Here is an 11,679-nt window from a genome sequence, read left to right as displayed (position 1 = left end):
GTTATTAGTTAGTCCCAGCAGGATGAAATCAGTCACGTCTTTATTATTCTTCATGGATGTGATTTGAGAATCACAAGATGCTCTGTGGCAAAGAAAAGGGACACAATGATGAGCAAAAGCCAGTTACACAGTAATTGAAGTGTACAAGCATTTTTTTTTTTTAAAGCAATACTTTGTTCTTCAATTATTCTCAATTTCTAAAGCAGGGGCTTAGCAGCACAATTTAGTGATAACTTATCTCCCGAGTAATACACTTTTGGATAGGAGGGGTCCTTACATTATCTTCCCAACTTCTAGATTTTGAATATGAGTAAACTGAGTTACAGGAAAGGCTATGGTCTAAGTTCATATGCCTGAAATGAATCTATCTCCTGTCTCATATCCTTTATTTAAAAAAAATATTTAGGTGTTCCTGGGTGTCTCAGTCGGTTAAGCGTCAGACTTCGGCTCAGGTCATGATCTTACGGTTTGTGGGCTCTGTGCTGACAGCTAGCTCAGAGCCTGGAGGCTGCTTCAGATTCTGTATATCCCTCTCACTCTGACTTTGCCTGTTCACTCTCTCTCTCTCAGAAATAAGTAAAATATTTAAAAAATTTTTTAAATTCAATTCTGAGAGAGAGACAGCAAGTGGGGAAGGAGCAGAGAGATGGGGACAGAGGATCTGAAGTGGGCTCTGTGCTGAAAGCAGCGAGCTTGATGTGGGGCTTGAACTCACAAACTGGAAGATCATAACTTGAGTCAAAGTCCAGCACTCAACCAACTGAGCCATCTAGGTGCCCTTTTTGTCTCCTCGCTTTTAAGTCTCACAGCTTACACTTTCACAGTACTCATGTACATATATATATGTATGTGTGTGTGTGTGTGTGTACACATACATACACACATACATATATAATTTAATCCTCTCATCAATCCTATTAGATTGATTAATTACTATATATATAATTATATAAGTATGTACGTATGTATATATATGTGTGTGTGTGTTTATATATCGATATACATAAATTGGTAACCAATACATCAAGTAATTTAGTTAAGGTTAGTTAGGTATTAATGGACAAAGCCAAGATTTAGATCCAATCAGAATAGTTCTCAACCTAAGTATTGTTAATGAATTTGAATTGATTTTAAATCAGTTTTAAATCTTAGATACCTCACACCGGTCAGAGTGGCTAAAATGAACAAATCAGAGAACTCTAGATGCTGGCGAGGATGTGGAGAAATGGGCACCCTCCTATAGTCTTGGTGGGAATGTAAACTGGTGCAGCCCCTCTGGAAAACAGTGTGAAGGTTCCTCAAAAAATTAACAATAGAACTCCCCTAGGACCCAGCAATAGCACTGCTAGGAATTTACCCAAGGGATATAGGAGTGCTGATGCATAGGGGCACATGTACCCCAATGTTCATAGCAGCACTTTCAACAATACCCAAAACATGGAAAGAGCCTAAGTGTCCCTCAACTGACGAATGGATCAAGAAGATGTGGTTTATCTATACAATGGAATACTACATGGCAATGAGAAAGAATGAAATCTGGCCATTTGTAGCAACATGGATGGAACTTGAGGGTGTTATACTGAGCGAAATACGTCAGGCAGAGTGGGACGGATATCATATGTTTGCACGTATAGGAGGATTAGGAGGAACTTAACGGAGGACTGTGGGGGAGAAGAAGGGGAAAAATAGTTGGGGAGAAGGAGGGAGGCAAACCATGAGAGAACAAACTTGAATGCTGAGAACAAACTGAGAGCTGATGGCAGTGGCAGGAGGGGACGGGGGGTGATGGGCATGGAGGAGAGCACTTGTGGGGATGAGCACTGGGTGTTACATGGAAACAAACTTTACAATAAACTATTTAAAATAATAATAATAATAAAAAAGAGATAATGACAAAAAAATTTTTTACATTTATTTATTTCTGAGAGACAGAGAGAGACAGAGAGAGAACAGGGAAGGGGTAGAGAGAGAAGGACACACAATATCTGAAGCAGGCTCCAGGCTCTGAGCAAGCTGTCACCAGAGAGCCCAATGTGGGGCTTGAACCCATGAACCGTGAAATCATGACCTAAGCCAAAGTTGAACACTCAACCGACTGAACCACCCAGGTGCCCGATCTACTCCTCTTTTACCTGTGGTCACATCTTTCTGATTTTCTCTTATAAGTGTATACGGTATGGTATTTCTTTTATTGGTCCACACATAAAATCTGGGATAAAATTCTTAAGTTAACCGTATATGCATAGTCCTTTTAGAGCATATATGGTTTGACTTTTGGAAGGTTCCAGGAATTAGGTTGTGAATGTCTTTACAGGCCATTATTCAGACTGCCACAGAGCTTTATTTAACATTCTGCACTGTTTTGAAAATTTCCTTAACTCTAAAATAGTTTTAAAGTTAAATAATTATTCAAAATAATAATTAGAGATGTTTTCAATAGGAGAAACTTCACCATAAACACAGAAGTGAATATTTATGTTATACTACATTGCCCCCAAATAGTAGCTTGAGAATACTAGTATATTCAACCAGTCTTACAAATACCAAAATAATAAAGCTTCCTAGGAGTCTTAGAGCAGAATTCAACTAAAGAGGTAAAAGATATTGGAGATAAATTTCTATTCTAATATAGTAATTAAATATTTACATTATTATTAGTAAAAACTAACAACAATCCATTTAACTCTGGGAAATTTCCTACTCCAATATGTGTGTATCTTCATGTGCACATGCATGTATTTCTGTTCATGGTCTCATTTGTTTTCCTATTTTATGTTTCTGCATTGACGTGGTAGAAAGAAATGTATGTAGAGTAAGTGTATAAACCCATATCCTTAATAATTTTTTGACAAGAAGGTCCCAAGATATCTTAACCCTTCTTGTTCAGCATTGTATTTAGGTATATATGTTTTTTTTTCAAGATAAGAGATATTGAATAAATAAGGATACAACTTCAGACTCTTAATTTCACTGTGGTCTTAATGAAACTAGATTACTGTACATTGTACAATGTTAAAAAATCACAATCTTAAAAATAATTTTGCCTCTGAAAGGAGCTTCATGACTGCACTCTTAACTTCTTTGTTCCTCAGGCTATAGACCACCGGGTTCAGCATGGGGATGATCATGGTGTAGAATACAGACGCCATTTTGTCTGTGTCCATGGAATGGCTGGAGCTGGGCTGTAAGTACATGAAGATGATAGTTCCATAAAAGATAGAGACTGCAGAGAAGTGAGAAGCTCAGGTGGATAAAGCCTTCTGATATCCTGCAGATGAGTGCATCTTTAGGAGGGTGATAAATATGAATATGTAGGAAATCAAGATAACCAGGAGAGCAAAAAAGATGTTGAAGCTCACTACATAAATAAGAACTAGCTCACTCACATGTCTGTCAGAGCAAGAAAGAACCATGACTGCAGGAACATCACAGAAAAAATGATGAATCACATTGGACATACAAAAGGAGAGGCTGAACGTGTCTCCAGTGTGGATAGAGGCATTCAGGAAACCACAGATGTAGGAGCCTATGGTCAGAGATGCACACACACCTGTTGTCATGGTGGTGGTGTAATTGAGGGGTTTGCACACTGCTGCATAGCGGTCATAGGCCATTGAGGCCAACAGGTAATTTTCCACAGTGGCAAAGCCTGCAAAAAAGAACATCTGAGCAGCACATGCATTGTAGGAGATGACCTTGTCTGCCATTAGTAATCCAGCCATGACTGTGGGAGTGACAGCTGTAGAGTAGCAAAGGTCCACCAGAGACAGGTTACTGAGGAAAAGGTACATGGGAGTGTGGAGGCGAGAGTCCAACAGAATCAACACCATTATCCCCAGGTTTCCGACCAGAGTGATGAGATAGATGAGGGTGAACATGATAAAGAGGGGAACCTGCAGGCCTGGATCACTGGTTAGTCCCAGCAGGATGAACTGTGTCACTTCTGTCCTGTTATCCATCAATGTTGAGAACCACAAATGCTCTGTGGCGATGAGAAGAAAGAAATGGGTGATAAACAGAGACTTATATTGAAAAGTGTACATGCAGATGTGTTATTTCATTAGAGCAGTAGTTTGTATTTCAAGATTCTCCAGATAAAAGAAATTAGCTTGACCACAAAAGTTAGTGCATTAGTGCTGTATACATTTGCAAACTATTGAATCTGAAGTATGGACCATCTCCTCAATTCTAAAATTTTAGAAAAGTGTAAAGTGAGATGTACAGAATTAAGTAACTTGATCAAGATGGCTTTTCCAATATGAATGTCTGGCAGTTCATTTTCTCCAAACTTAGTGGAAGCAGACACTTGCACATTACCCACCTTCCAGGAATTGCTGCAGACACTATAGAGGTACAGACAGTTCCCAACTTATGATGGTTTGATTTAACAATTTTTCAACCTTACGATGGTGCAAAAAGTGACACATGTGCAAGAGAAACCATACTTCAGATGGTTAATTTCCCAGGTTAGTGACACCTGGTATAATCATGTCTCCTGGTGCGGGACAGGGGCAGTGAGCCAAGCTCCAGGTCAGCCAGGCGATCTGAGGATCAACAACTGATGTACCTACAGCCATCCTGTGTCAACACAGGCATTCTGTATTTCACTTTCAGTACCACATTCAATAAATTACATGAGATTTTCAATACTGTATTATTAAATAGCCTTTGTGTGAGATGATTTTTGCTCAACTGAACTCTAATATAAGTGCTAAGAATATGTTTAAGGTAGAAAAGGCTAGGTACAATATCCAGTAGGTCAGATGTAGTTAATTTTCTCTTTTATTTAAAAGGACTATATATTGTGTGATCTTATTTTTTTAGAGTTTTATTTATTTAAGTCATCTCTACACCCAACATGGTACTCTAATTCACACTCCCGAGATCAGGAATCTCATGCTCTTACAATCAAGCCTTCTGGGCATCCCAATGAATTTTCATCATATGATATTTTCAATGTACAATGGGTTTGTTGGGACATAATCCCATTGTAAGTACAAGAAGTTTTGTTTATTCATTACAACTTCTCAAGAACATTATGAGTTTTATTTGTTATTCCATGCATTTAAATTATGATACACAGAGGGGTGTCTGGCTGGCTCAGTTGGTAGAGCCTGTGCCTCTTACTCTCAGGGTTGTGAGTTTGAGCCTCTTGGTGTAGAGATGACTTAAAAAAATCTTTTTTAAAAAGTGGAAGAAAAGTAAATTATGATGCACAGAGGTTGAATGATTTTTATATTTAAAATGAGTATTAATTGATAAGTATGTGTTGAGCCCAAGTCAACCTTTGAACCCACCCTGTGTGGTCCTTAAGGTGATAGTCTATGTTAAAATCAAATTGAATTGAACTCAGTACAATTGTTAATTGTTTCCATTGGTCCAAATTCATTATTTGAGGTTCCTCAGTGTAGTATCAACAGACACATACATAGCGCACGCGGTGGACTAGCTGCAGCCTGAGAGGGTGGGACACCCAGCAGACGCTATCTGAGGGGAAGGCACAGAATCCTGTGTAGAGCTTGGACTCTAGGATGAGGTGCATAAAATCCTTATAACACTTACTGACTAGGACTCATGAATCGTAACCTAACTTACTTGAGCTTCCTATTTCCACCTGCAAACCAATATGACAATAATGAGACCACATTATAAGAATTATGAGCCTTAATTCTTATTAGAATTAAATGAGGTAATGCTTAAAAATACAGTAAAATATGGGTGTTTCCACAATCTGATGGGATATAATATTATTATGAGGATGGGCTCATTGTCTTTATGTTGCACTGGGAAAAATGAGTGGTGACCTAGAAGGCTTAAGGCATGCCTGATGTAAGAAGGGTCTTCAATTTGCCTTTTCTCACACACTAGGGCCTTGGAGATTTTCTGTGATCTCCGGGGTTTCTGTCTGTCTTTGCTTTATCCACATGATCAGCTGTCCCAACAGTTTCACACAAGCCTTCTTGTGCTTCGTTTCTTCCTTGAGATCCATACAATACCTTGGATGAGAGTCCATGGCTAAGTCACTCTGTCTCTCATGACTGCCATCTCATAGCAGAATCAGAGGTCAAGTGTTAATGGTTCCTTGTCTGGGGCCTCTCTTCAACCTGTAGATCTGTTTTGGTGGCAAGTACCATATTGTAAAATATTTCATTTGAATCTGTTCTTCCATAGGAGCAGGATTGTAAATTTCTTTACATGAACCTGAAGCCTTGGAAGGGCATCCCCCTTCTGCTATTAACATCTTCCTCCTAAACTTTGGCAATTTCCCTGTACAGGCCTGTCCCGTACAGATATTGTTTGCTAACCTTAACACACGTGTCCACTTGGAGACTATACTATGTTTTATAAGCAATAATATAGGCTTTATATGTAAATATGTGTGTGTATACAGTAAGTAGTTTTATTATCCCTCTTTCACCATTGTGAAATGTGAGGATTTGAGAAGCTATGTGATGCTCTAAAATACACAGCTAGCATGGGAAAAAGTCAAGATTCAAGAGTTACATCCACTTTCCGTGTAATCAAACGGCTCTGCTTTTAGCCATTCGCTGTCAACATATGTGGATGTATTGGTGACAATAAGCTTGAGATTATAGGAGAGAGTTTAAAATATGATTTGGGGGGCGCCTGGGTGGCTTAGTCGGTTAAGCGTCCGACTTTCGCTTGGGTCATGATCTCGCAGTTCGAGCCCTGCGTCGGGCTCTGTGCTGACTGCCAGCTCAGAGCCTGGAGCCTGTTTCAGCCTGTGACTCCCTCTCTCTCTGACCCTCCCCTGCTCACGCTGTCTCTCTCTCTCTCCTAAAAATAAATAAAACATTTAAAAATAAATAAATAAAATATGATTTGGATCTTGTTAATTCATGTTAGAAATTGTGTAGTTTAAAGATTATTTCACTCTTGCTCTTGTTTCTTTATGTCCAATGAGAGGCCAGCTTTGGGTGAACAGAATGAAATAGGCACTTGATCAATTAGAGAATCATCTGTGGCTGTTTTGTTCATATCTTTAGCAAAGCAGGACGATGTTCCTTAAGTATCAGCAAACTCCTTTCTGACGGACATTTTGACATTTAATCCCTTCTCCCCTCTGTATTTTGGAAAAACATGGAACATATCTATTTCTGTTCCCAAATAACTCAAAGTAAGCAGAGCTGCCCTACTGCTTTTGCATGAATTATACTTCTCATTCAAAAGCTTTATGGAATATGCATGCTTACCTGTCTGCTGGGTGAGCAGGAAGAGACAATGCTGAGTAGTGGGTCTGAATCAGAATCTCAGCTGTAGAGTAACGCATAAATCCTACTAAAGGAGCTCTCTCAGGACATGGTCATAAGCTCCAAGATCTCTAAGCAGGGAAAATGGAGGAAAGAACATTAACATGGTTCAAATTTTGAACTTATGCATTCTTTCTGTATCCTTAGAAGAATCACTTACTTCCTCTTTATTTATAAAATAAAGATGATAAGATTACCTCTTACATAATTCACAGACTTGTGTCTATCTGTAAATAACAAGAAGGGAGGGTCTGTAAAACATCTCAATAAGAAAGTATCATTTTTAAACTCAGTCGGTGTAACTTTTATCTCGAGGTGTTTCCCCTGAATATGGTTGTAGGCTTATAGAGAATTCCACGATAAGGCCTCTGTGCACTAGCAAGTTTAACGTTCAGATGAATAAATGATCATCAAATGGGTTCAGGATGTAGACTGATCCCTCTACAATGATGTCATGTAGAGTCATATTGGGATTTCAATGGCTAATGCATGGGGGATGTGGAGAGAATTATAGAGACACAGAACTTCTCTGTTAATTTCCCCTGGGAGAACATTTCTAACACCTCATCCCACCTTCTCAGGATAGAAATAATTAAACTGCCTGTGGGGGCCATGCTTGTAATTTTCACTGAACACACATATTTTTGTATTACTTGTTATTTCTTGTTTTTTTTTTTCAGTTTATAATTATGTATTATTTTTCATACAATAATATTCACAGTTCCAGTGGGTAGTTGTAAGATTCTGTCAAATTTATGACAAGTAAGCATTAGCAACTAAAGAAATTCATAGGAACTTCTTTTGGTAAGCCCATTCTCCTATCCACTGTCCCTGGCAACCTATAAACTGTTTTGTCTAAATAAATTTGACTTGGCAAGCGTGTCCTAACTGTAATTCTAAACTATGGACTCTTTGAGCCTATAATTTTTCACTTAGCATTTGAGACCAGTCCGTGTAGTTACCTATGACAAAGGGTAAAGTAGTATTTCACTGTATGGTCATTACTGATTGTTTATCCCATTCTTCAGCTGAGGTATATTTGTGTTGGTTCTAGTGTTTGGTGATTATGAATAAAGATGATCTATGAATAAACATTTTTCCGAAGAAGATGTATAGATGGCCAACAGACACAAGAAAAGATGTTTAATGCCACTTATCATCAGGGAAATACAAGTCAAAGCTACAATGAGATACTACCTCATAGCTGTCAGAATGGCTAAAAGTAACAACACAGGAAACAACAGGTATTGGTGAGGATGTGGAGAGAGGGGAACCCTCTTACACTGTTCCCACCAACAGTGTAAACTGGTGCAAACTGGTGCAGCCACTCTGCAAAACAGTATGGAGTTTCCTCAAAAAGTTAAAAATAGAACTACCCTATGATCCAGAATCGTACTACTGGGTATTTACCCAAAGATTACAAAATACTAATTCAAAAGGGCACATGAACACCAATGTTTACAGCAGCCTTATCAACAATAGCCAAATTATGAAAAGAGCCCAAGTGTCCATTGACTGGTGAATGGATAAAGAAGATGTGGGATATATATACAATAGAATATTACTCAGCCATCAAAAAGAATGAAATCTTTCCATTTGCAATGATGCAGATGGAGCTAGAGTGTATTATGCTAAGCAAAATAAGTCAGTCAGAGAAATACAAATACCATATGATTTCATTCATATGTGGGATTTAAGAAATAAAACATGAACACAAGAGAAAAAGAGAGAGAGGTAAACCATAAAACAGATTCTTAACTATAGAGAAAAACTGATGGCTGCTGGAGGGAGGTGGGGGGTGGATGGGCTAAATGGGTGATGGGTATTAAGGAGTGCATGTGTTGTGATGAATACTGGGTGTTTTATGTAAGTGATGAATCACTAAATTCTACTCCTGCAACTAATATCACACTACATGCTAACTAACTGGAATTTAAATAAATACTCAAAACAGAAACAAACAAAAAACATGATCTAAATATTTATCTAAAGTTTTTTTCAATGAAAAAACATTTTATTTCTTATTGAAGTATAGGTAGTACACAATAATACATTAGTTTCATACCTACAACAGAGTGATTTGACAGCTCTACACATTCTGCTTTGCTACAACTTTAGCTCCCATCTGTCACCATGCAACACTGGTAACACTATTTACAATACCATTGACTATATTCCCTCTGCTGTAGCTTCATCCTCCTGACTTATTCATTCCATAATTGGAAGTCTATATCTCCCATTTCCCCTTCACTCATTTTCCCTTTCCCCACATGTCTCCCCTGAGGTAGCCATCAGTGTGTTCTCTGAATTTATGGGTCTGTTTCAGCTTTTTGTTTGTATGTAACCTCTCTCTGGTGGACTGTGTTTACTTCTCAGCTGTACTCCCAAGGTGACAGCTGGGTTTCTCACAGAGTAGATAAAGTCAACTCTTATGGTAAATGTGGTGCTCAGATGTTCTTCTTTGTGGCTTTTGCCAGCGTGGACTGTTTCCTGGTAGCTGTCATGGCTTATGATAGGCATGCAGCAGTATGTAAGCCTTTACATTATACCACCACTGTGATTACTAGCTTGTGTGATGAAATGGCAGCAGGCTACTATGTCTGGGGTCATCCACACTGGATTCACCTTCTGCCTCTTCTTCTGCCATTCCGCTGTGGCCCATCACTTTTTCTGTGATATCTCCCCAATCTAGGCTCTTTCTTGCTGTGACATATGTATAAATTAGATTGGGCTCTTTATCTTAGTAGATTTCTAAGTTTGTTTTGTCCTGATAGTAATCTTGACCTCCTATCTGTACTTATTCATTGCCACCCTGAGCAAGCATTCAGCCTAGCGACGGATGAAAGCCTTCTCCACCTGTGCCTCACACCTCACTGCAGTCACCCTCTTCTATGGAACAGTCATGTTTATGTACTTATAATCCAGTTCTAGTCATTCTATGGACAATGACCAAATGGCATCTGTGTTCTATACAACTATAGTCCTCATGTTGAACTCTATTGTCTGTAGTCTAAAGAATAAAGAGGTGAATAATGCCTTCAGGAAAGCCACTAAGAAGATGAAGATTCTGTTCAACCCATAAGTTAATTAGAGACATTATGAAACTGAATAGCTAATCAGTTATCTATTGTTGTATAGCAAAATAGCACAATGCCTAGTGGCTTAAAACAGTAGTTTATTATTATTTCTCGTAATTCTGTTGTTGGTGAGGCAGTTCTTTGTTGCTTTCACATGGGCTCATTCATGAGGTTGTGTGCCTTCTGCATGGTCAGCTGAGCTGAAATGTTCAAAGATGACCTTACTCAAATATTTTTAACTGTTGATTCTGGTTATGCTCTACCTCTTCTTCACATGCTCTTTCATCCTGGACCGGCTTTCTTACATAATATTCTTAGTGTAAAAATAAAACAGAATGGTTCTCAAAATACAGACTCCTACCTCGCACATTTCCTTTTTCATATTATACTAATCAGTGGTGTCAAAAGGCTGGCACCAACGCAAGCATGAAGAAAGACTCCACCTCTTGAAGAAAATAGCTGCAAAGAATTTGTGCCCGTAGTTAATCTACTACAATTAGGAATTAGGTTAAACTACTGTAACTAAGAAAGCCAAACTACAGTGGCTTAAATACAATAGCAATTTGTTCTCAAATAGTGAACACTAATGCAGCAGGATAAATATTAATTATCTTGACATGGTGTGTCTTGTCATTCTGGGGCCACGCTCAGTCCACATAGTCTCTCTCTACCATCTCCTAGAATATTGAAAGTCTTTCTTCATCATAACTATTTTATCTGCAGGAAGGGAGGAAGAGATGAATTGAAAGAAAAATAATTTCTTTTCAAGAAAGTGATATAGTAACTGTATACAATACTTCTGAGTACATTCCACTGGCAAGAATTCAGTCATAAGGCCACAAAAATGACCTGCAAAGCTAGCTTCAAAATTTAATCTTTAGCTGAAAGTTAACATACTTAGCTAAATTACAATATTTTGGAAGAAGGAAAGAATGTTGTTTGAGGAAAACCAGCATTCTGCTACACAACCGAATGGTTAGTCTTGTCTCCAAAACTGGGTCTCAGGCTTGTTTTCGTCCTTAGTGTAATGTCTTTTCCTAGACCTCACGTTGCTTTATTAAGAGCCCTTTTCTTGACCACACCATCTAAAATAGCTTTTTATTTCTTATCTGCTCTTATTTTTTTCATAATTTAAAATAAATCTGTGAAATTATATTTTATTTGTTCGATTGCTTTTTTTTTGTTTCTTCCAAATCATATATAGTATTTTTTTATTCCTCCAAGTTGGCCAGATTGGTTTTACTATGTTTGAAATAATGAGATGACATAAAATGATGATGTATTGGATGTGGACTGTGAGGAAAATGGTAGCCTAGCTGTCTAAGCAACTA

At 38.2% G+C, this 11,679-nt stretch overlaps 1 protein-coding gene and 1 pseudogene across 1 annotated transcript; one reads left to right on the top strand and one right to left on the bottom strand.

The window, feature by feature from the left end:
* Window positions 1–3,020: 3,020 nt before the first annotated feature.
* LOC120240342 (olfactory receptor 5B3-like) lies at window positions 3,021–7,646 on the bottom strand. Its single transcript, XM_039245052.1, is given in 3 exon segments — window positions 3,021–3,982; window positions 7,215–7,342; window positions 7,469–7,646. A coding segment is annotated over 1 exon segment (939 nt). The 5' UTR covers window positions 3,960–3,982; window positions 7,215–7,342; window positions 7,469–7,646.
* LOC120240319 lies at window positions 4,407–10,353 on the top strand (annotated as a pseudogene).
* Window positions 10,354–11,679: the final 1,326 nt, after the last annotated feature.

This window comes from Hyaena hyaena, unplaced genomic scaffold (genome assembly GCF_003009895.1).
Source record: "Hyaena hyaena isolate Hyena2069 unplaced genomic scaffold, ASM300989v1 scaffold_252, whole genome shotgun sequence".
Lineage (NCBI taxonomy): Eukaryota > Metazoa > Chordata > Mammalia > Carnivora > Hyaenidae > Hyaena > Hyaena hyaena.
Note: the sequence above shows the minus strand (reverse complement) of the source record. Positions and strands in the feature narration are given on the sequence as shown.